Source organism: Bombus huntii, unplaced genomic scaffold (assembly GCF_024542735.1).
Source record: "Bombus huntii isolate Logan2020A unplaced genomic scaffold, iyBomHunt1.1 ctg00000145.1, whole genome shotgun sequence".
Classification (NCBI taxonomy): domain Eukaryota; kingdom Metazoa; phylum Arthropoda; class Insecta; order Hymenoptera; family Apidae; genus Bombus; species Bombus huntii.
The window spans coordinates 42,850-67,017 of NW_026099390.1; the positions used below are offsets into that span (position 1 = coordinate 42,850).

At 48.1% G+C, this 24,168-nt stretch overlaps 2 protein-coding genes across 2 annotated transcripts; both read left to right on the plus strand.

Moving 5' to 3' along the window:
• The first annotated feature begins 1,110 nt into the window (after nt 1–1,110).
• LOC126877326 (uncharacterized) lies at nt 1,111–5,538 on the plus strand. The gene is made up of 2 exons (XM_050640135.1): nt 1,111–2,233; nt 2,786–5,538. Exons 1-2 carry the CDS (start codon nt 1,111–1,113, stop codon nt 5,536–5,538), a joined length of 3,876 nt encoding a protein of 1,291 aa, XP_050496092.1.
• An 87-nt stretch (nt 5,539–5,625) lies between these two features.
• On the plus strand, nt 5,626–6,660 carry LOC126877327 (uncharacterized). The gene has a single exon (XM_050640136.1). It carries the CDS (start codon nt 5,626–5,628, stop codon nt 6,658–6,660), a length of 1,035 nt encoding a protein of 344 aa, XP_050496093.1.
• Nucleotides 6,661–24,168: the final 17,508 nt, after the last annotated feature.

The window sequence follows — 24,168 nt, forward strand, 5'->3', positions numbered from 1 at the left end:
ATTTAGGAATGTTACGACGCCTAAAGCATCTGCTCGCCAGCCCGCGCGACCGGACAACAACCGACCTGCGTAACGGCACTTCGACCCTCAATAAACCTAAGGACCCACCATAACTTTCATTTCCCTGCATTGTTTCGCCATATGTCTTCAATCCGATTGTCTTGAAGAATTGCAAGCGAAAATATGCTCGAAACACAGTCGGTTTTAGAGGTGTCCTTGGGTTCATTAGTCGCCTTTAAAACACGGAGAAAGCGGGTATGCACCCATTAGGAAAACCCGAATAGCCCTGTAATAAAACAGGCTAGGTTTTCTCATACACACAGTCATTTACGCACCACGATGGTAGAAGACTCCCTACTCATCCCTTCGAGCAGTAGTGCAGCATGACCAATCGACACCGCGGTTCGTTACCCTCACTTTTCCTAACGAAAGTGGGACCAACGAATCCGCGTTCTTTATGCACAGGGGCACACCCACACCGAACTTTCTTCCGTATTAAACAAAAGAGCGACAAACGGTCTACCAGCTAACGCCTAACGCGACAGTCTCCCAACTAACGCCTAACGCGACGGTCTCCCAACTAACGCCTAACGCGACGGTCTACCAACTAACGCCTAACGCGGCAGTCTGCACATAGCGCGAGAGTCGCATTCTTCACGCAAATCTTTTGTAACTAAGTGCTTGGAAATATATACTTTATAATACTGTGAATCCCAGTGTTATACCAACTCAATCACCCCTCATTATCTCAAAGGAAATCAGGGGGTCGATCAATTCGTGGTGTCGATTGTTATAATCGTAACGGGGATTTACGACCCCCGTTGACGACTCTCCTCGCGAGTACGTCTCCCCGCGATTGGTCGAATTTACATGGTCCTTCGAGCCGGATCTCGTGCCACCAAAAAGTGCACTGACCAGTGACTATACAGTGTCGCGTGAGATCCAAGTTCCAACCACTTAGTCAACTGAGCAAGGGAACCGCCATCGGAGAGAAGCACCTCCGTCGCGCAGCATCTACACGAGCCCACGCCGCATCGTAACGATTAGCAACAGAATCCCAGATCAACGTCCATTTGATCAAGGTAAGGGCGTTCATTATCAAAATCAAACATGGCCCAAGCTGAATCAATCAGCACGTTACGGCGGAGACGAGGCGTCCTAGCCCGTCGACTTGCAACCATAAGGCGCGAACTCGATGAGTACGAAGCGTCTGGGAAGGCAAACAGAATCTTCCTAGCATCTTGCCGCAGCTCGTTCGATGAGCTTTGGAGGAGGATACTCGAGGTTCAAGAAGAGTTAGGTGTGGTAGATGAGGGGGAAGATGCGCGGGTAGATTCGTTATCGCAAGAGCATCGGGAGCTTGACATGCGGTTCCGAGAGCTCTTTGAGCAAATATCAGCAACAACCCCGTCGACTACAACAAGAGGTGAGACGTGCCGGAAACCAGAGCCGACCACCGTTCCAGAGGTCCGCGTGCCCCAATTCGACGGTGCCCTCGAGAATTGGACCTATTTCTACGACACGTTCACATCCATAGTGGACCTTAACGAAGGTTTGACGAATGTCCAAAAGTTCCAGCATCTACGCTCATCTATAACTGGACGGGCCGCACAGAGTATCCAGTCATTAGAACTCACAGAGGCCAACTATTCCATCGCGCTTGATACACTGAAGGACAAGTTCAATTGCCCCCTCCAAATCTGCATGCGCCATTGGAATCTGATGCGTAATTATCCGGAAATCAAAAGGGAAACTCCAGAGGCCCTAGAGGATTTGTTGGAAACCATCAGCGTAAATCTAAAGGCGCTCGAACATCTAAAGGAGCCCGTCACTTCAAACATAGCGATGATCGAATTGATCGCGTCGAAGTTGCCCGCGTCCAGCCTGCGTAAATGGCAACGCACACTGCCCCGCCAAAAGGTGCCATCCTATCAGCATCTGATAGACTTTCTCAAAACACGGGCGAACGGGACTCAATTCCTCTCTAAAGAGAAGGAATCAAAAGGGTCAACACACAAACACCGCAGTCAGCGAACAACCATACCGCATGGGCGAACCCTTGCTACAACCAGCAGAACGGTGGTGTGTCCGACCTGCAACGGACATCACGAGATCAGACACTGCAAAATATTCAAGGCCAAATCAGCGACCAAACGTTTTGAAATCGTGAAGAAGGCATCGTTGTGCATAAATTGCCTAGGCACAGGACATTCGCCGACACAGTGTACATCGGGTTCGTGTCGTATCTGCGGTCACCGACACCATACGTATCTACACCGCGAAAAAACCCAGGTAGATTCATGGTCGTCGAGCGGTCGATCTTCGAGCGGTCGATCTTCGAGCGGTCGATCGTCGAGCGGTCGATCGTCGAGCGGTCGGTCGGCAAGCGGTTGGTCGCCGAGCAGTCGGTCGTCGGACAGTCGCGCATCGAGCGGTCGGTCGTCGGGCAGTCGCGCACCGAGCGGTCGATCGTCGGGCAGTCGTTCATCACACAAGCGAGCCTCCACCGAACAATCCCCATCGGGATCATCGAAGTCGCGGTCGTCCCACAAATCGAGGCGAACATCCGATACTTCACGGAAGCATACATCTTCGGTTCCAAGAGGTACGAAAGAGCATTCCTCGTACGAGTCACGCTCAGCCCGGATCCGGAACACCACCCCAACCTCTTCATCCAAGTCCCAACCGGGGCAAAACTGACTGTCCGAGACTACGACAGCAAGGGGGATCGGACTAACAAACACATCTCCCCACACCCCTCTGCATCATGATCTGTTGGCCACAGCACAGATCAAGGTTTTGAACAAACAGGCACAACCAATCCGAGCCCGAGCCTTACTCGACACTGGGTCGAGCATGAACTTCATGACCGACAGGCTCGCGAACTCCCTCGGTATAAGGCAAAGGAGATGTGCGATCCAGATCGGAGCCCTCGACAATTTGAGCACCACGGCAAAACGTTACACCACGGCCACCATCACGTCGACGGACGGCGAGTACAAGAAGACATTGAGATTTCTTGTTATCCCGGCCATATCGATCCTCGTACCAAGCGAGCCCATCGATCCCTCGAGTCTGGGATTACCCAGAAATATTCATCTAGCCGATCCACAATTCCATTGCCCAGCCCCGATCGATGTTTTACTTAGTACCGGATCAACATTCGCGTCGCTGTGCATCGGGCAGGTCAATCTGGCACAACCAGGCGAACCTGAACTACGTCTACAAAAAACACGCTTCGGCTGGGTAATCGGGGGGAGTCCCACGTCCCAAACCGCGATAAATACGTTCCACGCAACCACAACGGCTCTGCAAGAGGACCTCGCACGGTTTTGGGAGATCGACGAGGGACAGGCCACTACTCATCTTTCGGAATCGGAACGACTATGTGAAGAACATTTCCGAAACCATGTCCGACGAACCAAGGAAGGCAGATACATCGTTGCATTACCGTTCAACGAAAAGCTTTCCTCACTAGGGTCATCGAAGGCCACTGCAATGAGCAGGCTCGCCTCTCTTCATCGCCGATTCCAACGCGACAAACAATATGAAACCGCGTATAGTGCTGTGATTCAAGAATATTTAGACTTGGGTCACATGACAAAGATCAACACGGATCACGCCACCGACCACGGATATTATTTACCACATCACGGCGTGACCAAGGAATCGAGCGACACCACCAAGCTACGGGTTGTGTTCGACGGCTCAGCTTCAAGTACCACGGGAGTGTCTCTAAACGACGCCCTTCATACGGGTCCGAAATTACAAGAAGACCTGAGGAACATCCTATTGAGATTCCGGTCATTTCAATATGTCCTTACCGGCGACATCGAGAAGATGTACCGCCAATTCCTCCTACGTCCAGAAGATCGTCCCTACCAAAAGATTCTGTGGCGTGCCGACAACGGAGAGATCGAAACTTACCGACTCAACACCGTAACGTTCGGTCTATCCGCAGCCCCGTATCTGGCCATCCGATGTCTCAAACAGTTGGCAGAGGACGAGGGACCTCGATTTCCGAGAGCAGCGCAGATCCTACGGCGAGACTTCTATGTCGACGATGCGTTGACCGGAGCCGATACGAAGGACGAAGCCCTATCAATCAGGAATGATCTCACGAGATTACTTAAGCTAGCCGGTCTAAATATCCGCAAATGGGCCTCAAACGATCGGGATCTGCTGAGAGGGCTACCTGAGGAAGACACCAAGCAGAAATTACATCTCGGTGAGTCATCCACGTTAAAAACACTCGGCGTCTTTTGGGATTCAGCCGACGATACCATACTATATTCGGTCAAGACGAACAGTGACACTTCCCGAATCACAAAGCGATCAATCAGCTCAGTCATCGCACAAATATATGATCCACTAGGATTGCTCGCGCCGGTAATCGTTCGAGCAAAAATGATTTTGCAACAAGTCTGGACATTGAAGGTAGATTGGGACGAATCCCTTCCGTCAGACGTACACACAGCATGGATCAAATACCACACCCAATTGCCGTTGTTAAATGCGGTAAGGTTCCCTCGGAAGACCATCCTAGAATCCGCAACGAAAATTGAGCTCCACGGATTCTGTGACGCTAGCGAAAGGGCATATGGGGCGTGCGTCTACGTGCGGACGACTGACCGAAAGAACAATATTTGGACTCGACTCCTCACGGCGCGGTCGAAGGTAGCGCCGCTCAAATCGCTCTCCATACCACGTCTCGAATTAAGTGGGGCACTTATTTTGACGTCCTTGATTTCGTCAATACAACAGGCCCTGACGACCAAGATATCGCGGATAGTCTACTGGACTGACTCCACCATCGTACTCCATTGGATCAGGTCTTCGCCGCACACCTTGAAAACATTTGTGGCGAATCGAGTCGCTGAGATACAGACCAAGACCAATATCTCCGACTGGCGTCATGTGCCTACCGACGATAATCCAGCGGATCTCATCTCCCGAGGCCAGACGCCCAAGGAATTCCTATGTCCGTCCATTTGGAAAAACGGGCCAAGGTGGCTCCTGCAAAGCGAAAGCTATTGGCCGGTTTGGAGCCCGATACCGGTAGTCGACCTCCCGGAGCAAAAGAAGACGATCTGTCTGAGGACGAGTGTTAACGACAACACTCTCCTCCATCGCTACTCGTCTTGGCCAAGACTAATAAGAATCGTCGCCCGGTGTCTTCGATGGAGACATAAGCAACACCGAACTGCCCATCTCACCACAGACGAACTGACCGCAGCGCACAACAGGCTAATAAAAATCTTACAATCCCAGCATTTCGCGCCTGAAATTCGGATCCTCCAAAAAAATCGAAGCGAGGACGTTGGAGGGAAACTACAGCCATTAAACCCCTTCCTCGACGAAGATGGGCTACTCCGGGTAGGAGGGCGACTAACCAACTCCGCCATACCCTTCAGCCAAAAACACCCGATCATCCTACCGAAATCCCCGGTGACAGAGCTAATTATAGAACAAGAGCACCGGAACAATCATCACACAGGGACCCAAGCTACCCTATACGCGATGAGACTGCGCTATTGACCGATCGACGGCCGTAGCCAGGTATGGCGCACTCTCAGAAGGTGCGTCCGCTGCTGCAGAGCCAACCCTCCACCAGTGGAATACTTGATGGGTGATTTGCCAGAGGCGCGTATTACCGAATCGCGGCCGTTCAGGAACGTCGGAATCGACTACTGCGGCCCATTCTACATCAAGGAGAGGAGGGACCGCAACCGACGTAAAATCAAGACGTACGCCGCCATATTCGTTTGTCTGGCGACAAAGGCGGTCCACATAGAGTTAGTCAGCGACCTAACCACCGACGCCTTCTTGGCCGCGCTACGCCGTTTCATCTCGCGGCGAGGATACTGCGCAACGATCCTCACCGACAACGGCACCAATTTCGTCGGGGCTAATCGGGAGCTGCAAGAACTCCGGACCCTATTGCAGTCCGACGACCACCAGGATAGGGTACAGAATTTTCTCGCCGACCGACAAATACAATGGCGTTTTAATCCTCCGAACTCACCACATTTTGGCGGCTTATGGGAAGCCGCAGTTAAATCGTTCAAACGCCATCTCATCCGCGTGGTCGGCACGGAGCTCCTGACCTTTGAACACCTCAACACCCTTGTGATCGAAATTGAGGCCATTCTCAATTCACGCCCACTGACTCCCACCTCATCCGATCCGAAAGATCCCCCTGTCCTCACTCCCGGTCATTTTCTAATCGGTGATACCCTAACCAGTTTACGGGAGCGTGATTTCAGGACAGTTCCATCAGGACGGCTATCCAGTTGGCAGCGCATTCACCAGATTAAGCAGCACTTCTGGAGCCGATGGTATCGAGAATACCTAAACGAGTTAACCCGCCGCAGCAAATGGGACAAGGGCAAACACAACATTCATGAAGGCACCGTAGTAATCCTCAGGGAGGACAACGTGCCCTCTATGCAGTGGCCTTTGGGCCGCGTAATCAAGGTCCATCCAGGAGCCGACGGAATCATCCGGACCGCTACCGTGCAGACGGCAACAAGCATCCTGGACCGCGGCGTCAAAAGACTGGTCCCCTTACCCATCCACCCAGATCCAGACGAGGCCGAACGCCCACACGGAGCGAAGGAGGTCACCAACGACACACCAGACTCCACAGCCAGAATTTGATCGGTGCCCTCTCAACGGGGGGAGGATGTTACGACGCCTAAAACATCTGCTCGCCAGCCCGCGCGACCGGACAACAACCGACCTGCGTAACGGCACTTCGACCCTCAATAAACCTAAGGACCCACCATAACTTTCATTTCCCTGCATTGTTTCGCCATATGTCTTCAATCCGATTGTCTTGAAGAATTGCAAGCCAAAATATGCTCGAAACACAGTCGGTTTTAGAGGTGTCCTTGGGTTCATTAGTCGCCTTTAAAACGCGGAGAAAGCGGGTATGCACCCATTAGGAAAACCCGAATAGCCCTGTAATAAAACAGGCTAGGTTTTCTCATACACACAATCATTTACGCACCACGATGGTAGAAGACTCCCTACTCATCCCTTCGAGCAGTAGTGCAGCATGACCAATCGACACCGCGGTTCGTTACCCTCACTTTTCCTAACGAAAGTGGGACCAACGAATCCGCGTTCTTTATGCACAGGGGCACACCCACACCGAACTTTCTTCCGTATTAAACAAAAGAGCGACAAACGGTCTACCAGCTAACGCCTAACGCGACAGTCTCCCAACTAACGCCTAACGCGACGGTCTCCCAACTAACGCCTAACGCGACGGTCTACCAACTAACGCCTAACGCGGCAGTCTGCACATAGCGCGAGAGTCGCATTCTTCACGCAAATCTTTTGTAACTAAGTGCTTGGAAATATATACTTTATAATACTGTGAATCCCAGTGTTATACCAACTCAATCACCCCTCATTTTCTCAAAGGAAATCAGGGGATCGATCAATTCGTGGTGTCGATTGTTATAATCGTAACGGGGATTTACGACCCCCGTTGACGACTCTCCTCGCGAGTACGTCTCCCCGCGATTGGTCGAATTTACAAGGAATTTCAAAGTTATCGTAGACATCTAGAGACGGGTTGTTCGGAGGTCTCAAAGTTTCCAAAGAGAACGAAATTCGGTCAATCTAACTGCTCGGGTTACGTCGTTTGAATTAAAAAAAAAATCTGCACGTTCGATTTCCAGATAAATAAAATTTTTTGAATGCGATTCGCAGCGCGAAATTCGAGCAGCGGCTATTCGATACGACAATTGCACGATATAGAAGGGGTTTCTATCGCGCGCAATGCTTGCGTAGAATCTCGACGATAGGTACGCGGTATTTGTCGACTAACTATAAATATCGAACAGTTCGACTGGCTGCGCGAAGTAGCGAGTTTCCACGCGCGAGCAATAACGTTTACAATATATTTCACGTAACGGCAAATAGCGCTAATTGTACGCCAGCGTTTTGCCACAGCGATCGTGCGATAGTCAGTGGTACGCACGGCTCGTTCGTATTCACAATCGTGAAACTTAAATTCGGATCGCGCGAATGGCGAATCGAAACAGATTGAATGCCAGATTTCGGGGGGGAAAACGATCGATCGGAGGGTATTCTGACTAATTCTCGGACTAATTCTCCGACTGATACTCGAACGATGCCGCTCGAACGTGGACGAACCGCGTTAATGGACGATCTAATTTGCAGTTATCTGTTAATCGGTTTAAAACGCTCTATATTTAACCGGGCATTCCATTATACTTGGCTGTTTCATTCGCTAATTTATCATTTCATCTCGGCTCAGCCGGCTCATCGTCGTTCCATCAGTCGCGTCGATCGAGCGAGCGGAATTTAAATTACCCGTATAATCCTCGAGCGGTATCGCGGCTCGTTAAAATTACACCGACAGATTTATTTGCCGCGCGTTTGGCAGATGGCATGCCGATCGACCCAGCGCGCTCGCATAATTCCAAATTCGAACATCTTGTCGCGTTTTCCACGTTACGTTGAGTCGTCGAGTACGTTACGTCGTGAAATTTGAAATGCGTGGAACGCGCGTATCGCGCGTCCACGTAAGATTTGTGTTTGCCAATCGTAGCCGAACTCGACAGCAAACGCGGCGCTTCGGCGAGAGAAGAAGGGAAAAGAGGATAAAAGGAGAAGAGCGGAAAGAAGAAAATGAAAAAGAAGGGGAGCAAAACGGTGGACGGTTGGGAAATAACAGGCGGCAGAAGCGTGGTCGGCGTCGATCGTCGAGGGTAAAGCGCGAACGGGCTGTCATATTCGCAACAAAGGGCGAAAGTCAAAGTGGATCTCGGTGCGGGGCGGCGCAGCTAAGCGTTCGGGTCTGAAAGCACGTTCCAGCCTTTTGATCGCCAGGCTATTTTCTTCCGTGCGGCCTCTTTCATCGTTCCACGCTACGGATTTTCAGCTGAATTTACGCCTGACATCAGCGGTTTCCTCGTTGGTTACTAGTTGGAGTCGCCTGATAGACGAGTAGGTGCGAGGGAGCGACCGGCAATTAACTTAGCAGTCGATTCTAGCCAGTTTCGAAGTTTCGTAACCCGGCACGTTGGATCCGGTCAATCTGTTAGATCCGTGGCAGCCGAGCCGTGGGGCAGACAGGAACGAAAGGCACGTCGACGGGGCTCTCCAGTAATTTCACCGATACGTTCGACCGTCGCGCGATTAAAATCCTCTCGGAGCCCGCCATACAGTTTCTGCTAGTGGCACGAGTGGCCAACTTTACGAGGGGATAACGCTACGTGATACGAAATCGCACGGCCGAAGCTTGCCGTATCCATTCCTTTTCTATTCCGCCCGTTCTGCCTTCTGCTCCCGATCTCCCGCTAATTCGCCTTGTTTCATCGGCCGTCTCCAGCGTGGATCGAGGGACATCGGTCCTTAAACTTTTCCCCACGCTGGACAAGGTTTTCTCCTTGATAAGTACCGATTCGTTTCTACTTCGTTCCGATGTTAGCGAAACGGCTCGTTCGTTCCAATAGCAATATTATTGAGCAGTAAAATTCTTCTGCGTGTAAAAGCGGATAAAACAATTTCCCCTAGTATTTGTTTGCAAATAACAGTTTTTAGCATTTCGTTAATAAATATTTCTTGGCAACAGCATCGTATGAAATATATTAGGTTGTCCGAAAAATGTCTTTTTTCGCAAACGTCGTTTTTACAATAAAGCACCTCCGTACAAACGTGAAACCAAGTCTGTGAAATGTCTCGGTGTTTATCTCAATAGAACAAAATGGATCGTACGTAATGCGACAAAACGATATAAAGCAAATAACATTGTGCGTCTATTATTTCCTCATAAACAGAAAGAAACTTTTCGGATATCAATCAAACAACTCGTATAGCGTATCTCTTTGAAGAAAACTTGCAAAGGATCGGTTTAACGTCTTAGGTACGATTGAATTTTGTGCGGGGACGTTCCTTCGTAGGGCAGGGTTTGACGCGAACTACGCGTAAACGATACTGCACCGCAATATGTGGCGGATAATGCTGTTCTCTACGCAAGCACATTGGATAATTAAATGTTAATTTTTCTTAAAGGTACGATACATATACGTGAACTTTAATAATTTACTTTAATTATTAATAATACAATTGAGTGTGATATATTTTAAAGCAGGGCAAAGCACATACACCCACGTCACAATTTTCACATTCAAGCGAGCTAGTGCTTTTCAAATTGTTTTTCGTTTTCTATTTTCTAGCGACATTTTTAGGTTAAAAATTGTAAAATATTGTAAGGATGCGGATCGGAATATTAAAAAGAGCATCTAATAATGATATATTTATTTTAACGGAAAGCAATAATTGATATCTGACACTAGTGTATCAAAAATAGACTATATATTTTGCCTGTATGTATTGATAACACTGTTATAAAATATTGCGAGGACAAGAAAAGCGTGAAAAAAGACAAACGAAAACGTGCGTTTAGCTTAAACGGTGACCGAGTACCTCTCCAAGGTCGGTGCTGCTGATATTTAAAGGGGTCCTCTCTAAGGTCGGTGCAGCTGATATATAAAGGGGGTTCTCTCCAAGGTCGGTGCTGCTGATATTTAAAGGGGTCCTCTCTAAGGTCGGTGCAGCTGATATATAAAGGGGGTCCTCTCCAAGGTCGGTGCTGCTGGTATATAAAGGGGGGTCCGATTCCCGGCGGAGCCAGCACCATCCGACATAGACACGTAAACTAGGCAGATCAGTATAGTCGAACATTAACATTCGAAATTTTTTCCAAATCTAGTATACCATGGAGATTTTACAAAAGACAAACGATCGGTTCCGAGAAGGAGTTCCCGTCCGGGTGGTTCGAGTCGAGTCACTTACCACCATGTGGGTTCGTTTGGCTGGATGGCCGAAGATAACCCAAACACTCAATTTGAAGATGATGGAACATCCCGTGGAGTACTTGCCGAAGGCGAAAAGTTTAAGAACAGGCATGCTAGTCGCCGTGCTAGTAGATTTTAAGGAATCTAGCGCTTGGGAAAGAGCCATCCTTTTACAAAGGACCATGACTGGCTACATCGTCTTTCTAATCGATTGGGGGTTAGAGAGCGAGCAATGTCTCGATTCAATACGGCTGCTGCCCCGTAATTTGGCAAAAATGGCACCGTGGGCTAGAAAAATCGTTCTGCCAGGTGTACGAGAACAACCGATCCAAGGGAAGAGACATCGAGTGGCCCAATTCACCATGTTGAGACGGACAGGGAGCCTAGTCAACATCGATCCTTCTCCAGGAGAAGCAATAACTGCAAGGTTGCTGCTGGACCGAGAGCCGGGAGAATCCGCAAGAGATATGGCAGCATACTGGCTGGAGTTGGGATACCTCGATCCCGAATAATCGCTACTATTGCCAGACACTTTTTTTCTAAGTATAATAATTCTTGTATGTATGGTTTTGTATGTATGGTTGTATGTACAGTTTTATGTGGATATTTGTATTTTTTTTATATATATTACTACTGAATTGTATATTCTTAGTCAAGTTTGGTTTTGTATGTCTGGTTTTGTATGTATGGTTTCGTATGTATGATTGTATGTACAGTTTTATGTGGATATTTGTATTTTTCTATATATATTAGTACTGAATTGTATATTCTTAGTCAAGACTGTAGGTGAATAAAAACTAATGAAAGCATAAAAACTTGTTAACTCTCTCTTATCCTTCCTCCTCATTCACACAAGTCCTACAATACTAAATTTAATGTTCAGCTGTACGAATTGCAAGGTACATAATAAAAAAAATAGAATAAAAAGTAAAATAAAATAAAAAAAGGAATAAAAGAAATAAAATAAAATAAAATAAAAAAAAGTTAAATTTAAGATATCTTTTAAACTAATCATTTTGCAAATCAAGTACTTGTATACTCCTCTGTAGAGAATCAAAAACTACGGACCGGATCGTCCATCCAGAAAACGAGAAACCCGAGGAAAAGGAATTGCCCGTGTTGGTGTTAGGTCGCGTCCTCGTCGCTTCGCTTATCGTTGGACACACGCTGATCGAACAACGACGCCTTTTCACGGATCCCTCGTGTTTTTCCTCCCTTTTGGTTTCGTGACCCACGGAGAAAGACGCCGAGCAACGCGAATCTCGACGCGTGGCATAACGTTGTTTCGTCGGCCCGGCCTTTGACGCTGGTCGCGGAAGCGAATCGATACCTCGTCGATCGACGCGTGGTGGCGATACGCGTTGCTCTCGTCCCCCTGAGACGCGCAATTAAGAACGACGATCGAAGAACGACGGAGTATCGACGGACGAGGGGGCGGATGAATTCGTTGGATATCGTGGAGCCGGCGATTATCGCTGCCCGATTAATAACTGCGACCCTCTTCTCCGGATTTCGTAGGTTACGACGTTTAGTCGCGATATTAACGTACCTCCAAAGATTACAGGCGTAAGCCTGCTTCGATCGCTTTATCGCGAATCTTCTTACGATCTCCATCGACCGCACCCCTGCGATATTTAATCGCACGGGGGACGAGGATCGTACGAGTGCTCCTCTTTCCCTTACTTCATGACCGATCTCCCTTGAGCGATACTCGACGTCGTTGGAGTCAAGTACCTTCGGCTTTGTATCAAAGTCGGCCTTCGCGTCGGTCCGTGTCGCGGCATTTTCCATTCTGAAGGGATTCTTCGTTTCACATCGTCACGTCCTACGAAGCGTTATATGGTCGTAAGAACGACGAAACCAAGATCCAACCTTTTTATACTTATTCGTATCTAGATCTCGAGTCGGTTATTAATCGTCCGGCGGCACACAGCGCTGTTATCTCCGAATCGAGAGAGCAACGTCGAAAGAAACGGCGCAGCCGGCCGTTCTCACTTTACTCGCTCGCTCCAAGAATCCCGTGGCTCTCTTTTTCGTCCGCGGTCACCCTTTGTCCGTGAATTGGCATTAAGCCGCACCCCGATCTGTGCGCAGATCGTTTTCCACTGCGAACACTGTAAAGGGCAATTGTACGTCGAGTCGTACGCGGAAGCCTTTATCCCGCGGGTTACATTATCGCAGCCCGTGGTTTCCGTATACTCGCCCTATAGCGAGCCGCGTTAATTCCAATTTATTCGCCCTTTCGAAACGTTGCTCGAAACTTGATCCGTCTTACGTTCGCCAGTCCGTATCCTCGATACGAGAGATCGATCGACGTATTCCACGTATTCGTCTCTTTTAAGCCGCCAAAGTAGCCCCGCCAAAGTAGCGCCAAAGCCCCGATCCCTTATCATTTAATGTATATCCTATGTTTTATCGTTCTTGCATTGTTTTGTTCCTCGACGTTGCACTAATCGGAGCAGGTGCAAAGTGTTGGATAATCGATTCGAGACAATGGGATCTCGAGCGACAGGCGTCGTAAACCCAAGGACAACCATGCCCGGACAGTGTTACGGTTACGAGCGCGAAGTCTTTTAATCGTCTTTCGCTCGTAATATGGGATCGTACGCGCGTATTACGCCGATCCCGACACCGATCTCGATCGATCGCGAGATCGCCAAATTAACGCTTAAAGCGACCTTCCAATCGCTACGTTCGGATCGCGTCGTCGGCGCAGATACCGCAGTCGAGGTTGACTCCTCCTCCTTCGCTCGGCTCGTCGTTTCTTGCTGGATCGCGAGAGAAAAGGGCTGATATCCTCTGAAACGCGCGACGCGAAATCGAGTTGGACCTCGTCGCGTTCTACGTATATCGACGATCCGTCAGAGAAGAACATCGGGAATCCTCGATCGCACTCTCTCGAGCCGTCAAGCCACTCACACCCGCTTTTCGCTCGACGCGCTACCCAGAGAAAAAAACGAAAATAGAGGTAACCGATCGAGCGCGTTTGCGCTTACGCCAACGAGGAGAACGAACGAATAAATTAACGTTTCGAAGACAACTGGACGAAGACAATGGAACGAAGAGAGTCATCGGGATGTTTGAAACGCTGCGAGGATCTCTGAACTATTTCGCTTCTAACGAGTGAAAGGAAAGGAGAAGAAGCTTGCGCGCTAACTAGACGAGAGAAACAATTGGAACTTTCACGCTAAATAGGAAACGATTTTGCCTAGAATCGCAAACGAACATCGTTTCGATCCTTTAACGGGGGTTGTATCGATCGCGCGACCTGACACCTGCGATTTCAATGGCGAGAAACGAGAAGAGTTGGCGCAACTGCTCCACGAAATTTTCATAATTCTCGTTTCCAGCGTCTAGATACGCGCGACGGTGCACAACGAAGCGTGCAGGAAGAGAGCCGACAGACGGAATCGCGCCCCCCTTCCGTTTCGAAATACAGCGGGGGCGGTAGAAACGTAACAGCGAGGCAGAAACTGTCGACGAACTCGCGAAAGATCGCATCTGAGTTTTTCGACGAGCGACGCCTCTCTCTCTCTCTTTCTTTCTCTTCGCTTGGATTTTACGATGCGCCCGCGCCCTCTTCTCTCTGTCTGTCGAGAGAAGCGAGGGCAGAGAGACCGCGCTAAGTCACCTGTAATTTCCGGCCGAGAAGTAGCGGGTGGCGCCGTCCATCTTCCGCGAACGGCTTCTTAAGCCTTCTTGACCGTGGCGAGATTTTTCGGACCGCTGGTTGCTTATTTACGATGACGATCGAACTCGTTAACGCTCCGAGCACACCGTACACGCCACTCGAATTCCAAATGGCCGCTCTCCGCGGAGCAAGTTAAGCTTCATCGAGCCCGATTGAACTTTGTAGTCGCTCGTGCTCGTCTTTCGTAGCCTGTCTCTCGCATTGGGTAAATACCGCCCTTGCGATCTCTTTCCTTCTCCCGTGTACGCGGCTACGCGATAAATTTGATATTTCGTAGTAGAGCAGCGCCGATCGCGAACAGTAGCGAAGCTTTATCGCTTGCGAATGAACATCGTCTAATATTTCGGCGTAATACGGTGGCAAGATTTTTCGGCTTATGCGTTCGTAGTGGCGCTAATATTCGACGGAAGAAGGAGATGAGACGGATCTAGCACTTGCCAGCTTATTCGACCAATTCGAATCGTATCCGACAAAGGAGATGACCATCGCAATCGACTCCCCGAAAGATACGCAGATGGGAGAAGGCCGAACCCAGTTCTTTACGTTCTTTCGTCTTTAAACGAAAGTTGTCTGAAAGTGATTAGGTTTCTCGTCGTTTAAAGATTCGAGACCCCTCGCTAGAAAAACGAATTGAACGCGAATGACACCGTTCGAAAGATTCGTCTTTACGAGGCAAGAAACGCCTGGCGTCGGTTTACAAAGATATCGAACTGGGTCAATTATCGTCGGTGTGTCCAGAGGAGCGAAGGTATTTACCGGGCGAGCTGGGTCGATCGCTCGGTTCAATAAAATTGTCGTTAAGGGAGAGATAGCAAGGTGTAGGCGAGTCGGTGACGTGGCACATAGCCAGTCGGTGTGTTACTACGAAATTACGAAGCAATTTCGCAGGAAATATATTGGGAAATGATTTCGACGCCGACATCGAAAGTATCTATTACACGACTAACGTTACCGTTACACGAGACCAAGCTTGTACGGATTATAACGAAGAGGTTGATGTCGCGTTGAGCCTGTATCGTCGGACACCTGCCACGAGCAGATTGACGTAAGCAGGCCAACGTCGATTATAGGAGATTTTATTATCGGCGGTCACACAGATTTTCCTACGAATCGTCGGTCTCGTATTTGCGATTTCGTAGGTATCCTGCCGAGGAGGACAGCCAATTTAAGGACAAGCATATTGGATTCGAATCGAGGCGAGAATTCGTTCGGCCCGAATTTGCTTCGAATTTGCTTCGAATTTGCTTCGAATTCGCTTCGACGATGATTTTCTATCAAATTATTCGTGTCGTTCGTATTCGAGTTCCTTTCCCGACGTTCCGCGCAGCGAAATTGAAAGGGACGATCTGAAAAAAGCAGAGTAAACTGGAGTAGCTTTGACCTGTATACCAGGTCCAAAAAGTAATTTAAACGTTTCGGTATAGTTACATGTTTAATTAAGGAACGGTTAACCGGAAAATCTTTGTAATTGAAAAGCATTGAATTCCGAGTAAAGTTGGCGAGCAGATTTCAGCTCGTTGATGGGTCTTAAACGAGGTCGAAAATTCCACTAACGGCTATCTTGGAACACTCGATGAAAAGGATCCGTGGAGTAATGATTTTCCACAAACTTTATTCGGCGTGTCCCTCGTACACGATGACGTAAAGCGACCAACCATAGTGATCAACTCAAATACGGCGGAAGAAGAGAAAGAAAAAGAAAAGTATCGTGAAGAAAAGGTAATACCATCGTAACCGTCGTAAATCGTTGGCAGTTGTCGCGTGTCGATGGTACGTTGATCGGGTCGGTTGTACGCGAAAGCTCTTTATCGACGAACTCGATAAAACTTTCACATCCGGCGATCGCTAAGCAATTTAAGTTTAGCGGAAAATCCATTTCTCTGGCGAAGAAAAGAGTGCGAGCTAGCGGCGCGTGGATAATATTAACTAATTTATATCCCGGGATTTAATAACCTGGCGACGTTGGGCCGGAGTACAGAGGCTCTCAATTACAGTCGGAACAGCGTCGTTAATACAAAAGGAGGCTCTTACGGTCGATAGATGGCGGCCCTTATCGTTGGCTCTCTGCCATCAGCAGGTTTCAGCGACGCTGCCTCGACATATCGATACAATCCCCCATTGGGTGAAACGACAGCGGGCTGGCTGCTGGTTTTTCGCTACGGTCGGACCCGCGCTCCCTGTCGCGAAATGCTTTTGCGTCACGATGGTTTCGCGTCGGTTGTTTGCGCGCCGTTTCGTTACATTCCTATGACTATAATGCTTGGTTACGAGTCGAAAATCGTTTCGTTTCCCGCTGATCTTTGCACGAGTACGAATTTTTCTATTTTTCGACAGTGGATTTTTTTTACAAGTTTCTATACGCGAACATTCGTTGATTTATGCAACGTCGTATACGTATTGTCGTTGCTTGCACGCTGGTTTGCTGAACAGCGTGACGTTTTTTCCATCGCTGGAATCGCACAGACGCGTAAAGCGAAGGCCACCTTGGTATTAGGTATTCTCTTTGAGAAACGTGCAAGCAGAATAGGAGAAAAACGGCACGAGACGCGTTGCAAGGCGCGCGTTGATATACTTGTACGTATAGCCAGAAGCGGAAGGAGTTTTCGCGGAGACTCGAGTTTCCAAGACTGACCGTGGCACTCGTCGCGTCTATTTCGCAGGATCGTTTTATTTTAGAAAAACCGGTCTCGCCGTTCTCTCCAGTCGGCGCCCGTAACTTTTCGCAAACTCTGTTGCCAAATTCCTGGCGAAGAGATGGAAACACGGGCGGCAGGATAGCGCGGTCCACGGGTAAATTTTGTAAGAAATAAATTTATTAACAGGAGTCGGCCAGATTTCTTCCGCGCACCGATTCTGCGTCGCCAGTGCGAATTTCCGCGAAATTTTTCACGCGTGTGTATAAAAGGACGACACAGGATGAAACCGGGCCGCGTGTTTCGCGTAACGTTATTTGCTCGCCGTAGGGTACTTGCAAACAAACGCGTATTTGCCCGTTCATTACATTCGTTTGGCAACAACGTTGCCGTTGCCGTTCTTCCCCCCCCCCCCCCCCCCATCATCAGCGCATGGTTTTTCACGTGTTTATCACTGGCGATCTACGTTCCGCGTTGATTAATTTTTCAGCAGAAATTCAGCGACCGTTCCGAGGCAGGCCGCTCGAATATTCGCTGGTTTAGCTCGGGCGAACGCCGAAGATTCGTTTCTGCCGAGCTGCAACGGCAAACAGGTCGTTAAGCCTTTAAGTTCAGGCCTTGAGTGTACAGAGCAAACTCACGGCTGTTCGCTCGCCGCGCGTTCCAATGGCAACGACGATCGGCAACGCAGCGATTGGGCATCGCGACAACGCGCGCCGAAACTTGGATCGGCCAGACCAACCACTGCGAAAGAAATTCTCTTTCCGTAGGATTCTCGAGAGGGGTCGGATTTCGATCGCAATCGCTATCCCAAATTGCGCGTCACTGGTTTACAAACGGTTCGAACGTAACAGCAGCTAGCTGTAAAATCGACGACTTGAAATCCGCTGGGGCGTCGAGGGGCATGCCTCGACGTCCCCAAAGGCTAATTAGTTTATTTTCGCACGACGGTGGGGCGATGCCCCGGTTAGCGAAACTCCCTTTCCGAATCGTTGATCAGTGTACGTAATATTATACGACGGGTTATTTACCGAGGTTACGACGCTCGCTCGATCGCAGTAGCTTCGGCGCACGCGAGCATCGCGACGCTCGGGGCTCGGGGCTCGTGGCTCGCGTGCCGCTCAAATTAATCAACAGTCAACCTTTTGATCTTTCTTCTCGCGTCCCGATGCATTCGCCGATATTAAAATCGGAAAATTTCCATTTCCATCCGCTTTCCGCGGCTCCACCAACTTTATTAATGTCTCGTGTTACAAACCGTTCGTCCGATTTGCTCTACCATCGAATCCCTCTTTCATCTATCTCTTCGAATTCGACGCTGAATTTGTATTTTCATGCGGATTACGCGGTCCAGGGAATTTTGGTCGTTCCGGTTTTTACTTATTAATTGGAATTTAGGAATGTTACGACGCCTAAAGCATCTGCTCGCCAGCCCGCGCGACCGGACAACAACCGACCTGCGTAACGGCACTTCGACCCTCAATAAACCTAAGGACCCACCATAACTTTCATTTCCCTGCATTGTTTCGCCATATGTCTTCAATCCGATTGTCTTGAAGAATTGCAAGCCAAAATATGCTCGAAACACAGTCGGTTTTAGAGGTGTCCTTGGGTTTATTAGTCGCCTTTAAAACACGGAGAAAGCGGGTATGCACCCATTAGGAAAACCCGAATAGCCCTGTAATAAAACAGGCTAGGTTTTCTCATACACACAGTCATTTACGCACCACGATGGTAGAAGACTCCCTACTCATCCCTTCGAGCAGTAGTGCAGCATGACCAATCGACACCGCGGTTCGTTACCCTCACTTTTCCTAACGAAAGTGGGACCAACGAATCCGCGTTCTTTATGCACAGGGGCACACCCACACCGAACTTTCTTCCGTATTAAACAAAAGAGCGACAAACGGTCTACCAGCTAACGCCTAACGCGACGGTCTCCCAACTAACGCCTAACGCGACGGTCTACCAACTAACGCCTAACGCGGCAGTCTGCACATAGCGCGAGAGTCGCATTCTTCACGCAAATCTTTTGTAACTAAGTGCTTGGAAATATATACTTTATAATACTGTGAATCCCAGTGTTATACCAACTCAATCACCCCTCATTTTCTCAAAGGAAATCAGGGGATCGATCAATTCGTGGTGTCGATTGTTATAATCGTAACGGGGATTTACGACCCCCGTTGACGACTCTCCTCGCGAGTACGTCTCCCCGCGATTGGTCGAATTTACAAGGAATTTCAAAGTTATCGTAGACATCTAGAGACGGGTTGTTCGGAGGTCTCAAAGTTTCCAAAGAGAACGAAATTCGGTCAATCTAACTGCTCGGGTTACGTCGTTTGAATTAAAAAAAAAATCTGCACGTTCGATTTCCAGATAAATAAAATTTTTTGAATGCGATTCGCAGCGCGAAATTCGAGCAGCGGCTATTCGATACGACAATTGCACGATATAGAAGGGGTTTCTATCGCGCGCAATGCTTGCGTAGAATCTCGACGATAGGTACGCGGTATTTGTCGACTAACTATAAATATCGAACAGTTCGACTGGCTGCGCGAAGTAGCGAGTTTCCACGCGCGAGCAATAACGTTTACAATATATTTCACGTAACGGCAAATAGCGCTAATTGTACGCCAGCGTTTTGCCACAGCGATCGTGCGATAGTCAGTGGTACGCACGGCTCGTTCGTATTCACAATCGTGAAACTTAAATTCGGATCGCGCGAATGGCGAATCGAAACAGATTGAATGCCAGATTTCGGGGGGGAAAACGATCGATCGGAGGGTATTCTGACTAATTCTCGGACTAATTCTCCGACTGATTCTCGAACGATGCCGCTCGAACGTGGACGAACCGCGTTAATGGACGATCTAATTTGCAGTTATCTGTTAATCGGTTTAAAACGCTCTATATTTAACCGGGCATTCCATTATACTTGGCTGTTTCATTCGCTAATTTATCATTTCATCTCGGCTCAGCCGGCTCATCGTCGTTCCATCAGTCGCGTCGATCGAGCGAGCGGAATTTAAATTACCCGTATAATCCTCGAGCGGTATCGCGGCTCGTTAAAATTACACCGACAGATTTATTTGCCGCGCGTTTGGCGGATGGCATGCCGATCGACCCAGCGCGCTCGCATAATTCCAAATTCGAACATCTTGTCGCGTTTTCCACGTTACGTTGAGTCGTCGAGTACGTTACGTCGTGAAATTTGAAATGCGTGGAACGCGCGTATCGCGCGTCCACGTAAGATTTGTGTTTGCCAATCGTAGCCGAACTCGACAGCAAACGCGGCGCTTCGGCGAGAGAAGAAGGGAAAAGAGGATAAAAGGAGAAGAGCGGAAAGAAGAAAATGAAAAAGAAGGGGAGCAAAACGGTGGACGGTTGGGAAATAACAGGCGGCAGAAGCGTGGTCGGCGTCGATCGTCGAGGGTAAAGCGCGAACGGGCTGTCATATTCGCAACAAAGGGCGAAAGTCAAAGTGGATCTCGGTGCGGGGCGGCGCAGCTAAGCGTTCGGGTCTGAAAGCACGTTCCAGCCTTTTGATCGCCAGGCTATTTTCTTCCGTGCGGCCTCTTTCATCGTTCCACGCTACGGATTTTCAGCTGAATTTACGCCTGACATCAGCGGTTTCCTCGTTGGTTACTAGTTGGAGTCGCCTGATAGACGAGTAGGTGCGAGGGAGCGACCGGCAATTAACTTAGCAGTCGATTCTAGCCAGTTTCGAAGTTTCGTAACCCGGCACGTTGGATCCGGTCAATCTGTTAGATCCGTGGCAGCCGAGCCGTGGGGCAGACAGGAACGAAAGGCACGTCGACGGGGCTCTCCAGTAATTTCACCGATACGTTCGACCGTCGCGCGATTAAAATCCTCTCGGAGCCCGCCATACAGTTTCTGCTAGTGGCACGAGTGGCCAACTTTACGAGGGGATAACGCTACGTGATACGAAATCGCACGGCCGAAGCTTGCCGTATCCATTCCTTTTCTATTCCGCCCGTTCTGCCTTCTGCTCCCGATCTCCCGCTAATTCGCCTTGTTTCATCGGCCGTCTCCAGCGTGGATCGAGGGACATCGGTCCTTAAACTTTTCCCCACGCTGGACAAGGTTTTCTCCTTGATAAGTACCGATTCGTTTCTACTTCGTTCCGATGTTAGCGAAACGGCTCGTTCGTTCCAATAGCAATATTATTGAGCAGTAAAATTCTTCTGCGTGTAAAAGCGGATAAAACAATTTCCCCTAGTATTTGTTTGCAAATAACAGTTTTTAGCATTTCGTTAATAAATATTTCTTGGCAACAGCATCGTATGAAATATATTAGGTTGTCCGAAAAATGTCTTTTTTCGCAAACGTCGTTTTTACAATAAAGCACCTCCGTACAAACGTGAAACCAAGTCTGTGAAATGTCTCGGTGTTTATCTCAATAGAACAAAATGGATCGTACGTAATGCGACAAAACGATATAAAGCAAATAACATTGTGCGTCTATTATTTCCTCATAAACAGAAAGAAACTTTTCGGATATCAATCAAACAACTCGTATAGCGTATCTCTTTGAAGAAAACTTGCAAAGGATCGGTTTAACGTCTTAGGTACGATTGAATTTTGTGCGGGGACGTTCCTTCGTAGGGCAGGGTTTGACGCGAACTACGCGTAAACGATACTGCACCGCAATATGTGGCGGATAATGCTGTTCTCTACGCAAGCACATTGGATAATTAAATGTTAATTTTTCTTAAAGGTACGATACATATACGTGAACTTTAATAATTTACTTTAATTATTAATAATACAATTGAGTGTGATATATTTTAAAGCAGGGCAAAGCACATACACCCACGTCACAATTTTCACATTCAAGCGAGCTAGTGCTTTTCAAATTGTTTTTCGTTTTCTATTTTCTAGCGACATTTTTAGGTTAAAAATTGTAAAATATTGTAAGGATGCGGATCGGAATATTAAAAAGAGCATCTAATAATGATATATTTATTTTAACGGAAAGCAATAATTGATATCTGACACTTGTGTATCAAAAATAGACTATATATTTTGCCTGTATGTATTGATAACACTGTTATAAAATATTGCGAGGACAAGAAAAGCGTGAAAAAAGACAAACGAAAACGTGCGTTTAGCTTAAACGGTGACCGAGTACCTCTCCAAGGTCGGTGCTGCTGATATTTAAAGGGGTCCTCTCTAAGGTCGGTGCAGCTGATATATAAAGGGGGTTCTCTCCAAGGTCGGTGCTGCTGATATTTAAAGGGGTCCTCTCTAAGGTCGGTGCAGCTGATATATAAAGGGGGTCCTCTCCAAGGTCGGTGCTGCTGGTATATAAAGGGGGGTCCGATTCCCGGCGGAGCCAGCACCATCCGACATAGACACGTAAACTAGGCAGATCAGTATAGTCGAACATTAACATTCGAAATTTTTTCCAAATCTAGTATACCATGGAGATTTTACAAAAGACAAACGATCGGTTCCGAGAAGGAGTTCCCGTCCGGGTGGTTCGAGTCGAGTCACTTACCACCATGTGGGTTCGTTTGGCTGGATGGCCGAAGATAACCCAAACACTCAATTTGAAGATGATGGAACATCCCGTGGAGTACTTGCCGAAGGCGAAAAGTTTAAGAACAGGCATGCTAGTCGCCGTGCTAGTAGATTTTAAGGAATCTAGCGCTTGGGAAAGAGCCATCCTTTTACAAAGGACCATGACTGGCTACATCGTCTTTCTAATCGATTGGGGGTTAGAGAGCGAGCAATGTCTCGATTCAATACGGCTGCTGCCCCGTAATTTGGCAAAAATGGCACCGTGGGCTAGAAAAATCGTTCTGCCAGGTGTACGAGAACAACCGATCCAAGGGAAGAGACATCGAGTGGCCCAATTCACCATGTTGAGACGGACAGGGAGCCTAGTCAACATCGATCCTTCTCCAGGAGAAGCAATAACTGCAAGGTTGCTGCTGGACCGAGAGCCGGGAGAATCCGCAAGAGATATGGCAGCATACTGGCTGGAGTTGGGATACCTCGATCCCGAATAATCGCTACTATTGCCAGACACTTTTTTTCTAAGTATAATAATTCTTGTATGTATGGTTTTGTATGTATGGTTGTATGTACAGTTTTATGTGGATATTTGTATTTTTTTTATATATATTACTACTGAATTGTATATTCTTAGTCAAGTTTGGTTTTGTATGTCTGGTTTTGTATGTATGGTTTCGTATGTATGATTGTATGTACAGTTTTATGTGGATATTTGTATTTTTCTATATATATTAGTACTGAATTGTATATTCTTAGTCAAGACTGTAGGTGAATAAAAACTAATGAAAGCATAAAAACTTGTTAACTCTCTCTTATCCTTCCTCCTCATTCACACAAGTCCTACAATACTAAATTTAATGTTCAGCTGTACGAATTGCAAGGTACATAATAAAAAAAATAGAATAAAAAGTAAAATAAAATAAAAAAAGGAATAAAAGAAATAAAATAAAATAAAATAAAAAAAAGTTAAATTTAAGATATCTTTTAAACTAATCATTTTGCAAATCAAGTACTTGTATACTCCTCTGTAGAGAATCAAAAACTACGGACCGGATCGTCCATCCAGAAAACGAGAAACCCGAGGAAAAGGAATTGCCCGTGTTGGTGTTAGGTCGCGTCCTCGTCGCTTCGCTTATCGTTGGACACACGCTGATCGAACAACGACGCCTTTTCACGGATCCCTCGTGTTTTTCCTCCCTTTTGGTTTCGTGACCCACGGAGAAAGACGCCGAGCAACGCGAATCTCGACGCGTGGCATAACGTTGTTTCGTCGGCCCGGCCTTTGACGCTGGTCGCGGAAGCGAATCGATACCTCGTCGATCGACGCGTGGTGGCGATACGCGTTGCTCTCGTCCCCCTGAGACGCGCAATTAAGAACGACGATCGAAGAACGACGGAGTATCGACGGACGAGGGGGCGGATGAATTCGTTGGATATCGTGGAGCCGGCGATTATCGCTGCC

Excerpts from the sequence above, each read along its gene's own strand:
- LOC126877327 (XM_050640136.1), top strand. The coding sequence starts at position 5,626 with ATGGGTGATTTGCCAGAGGCGCGTATTACCGAATCGCGGCCGTTCAGG.
- LOC126877326 (XM_050640135.1), top strand. The coding sequence starts at position 1,111 with ATGGCCCAAGCTGAATCAATCAGCACGTTACGGCGGAGACGAGGCGTC. Across the intron at positions 2,234-2,785 it reads GCCGACACAGTGTACATCGG|CACAGATCAAGGTTTTGAAC; the intron begins GTTCGTGTCGTA and ends TGTTGGCCACAG.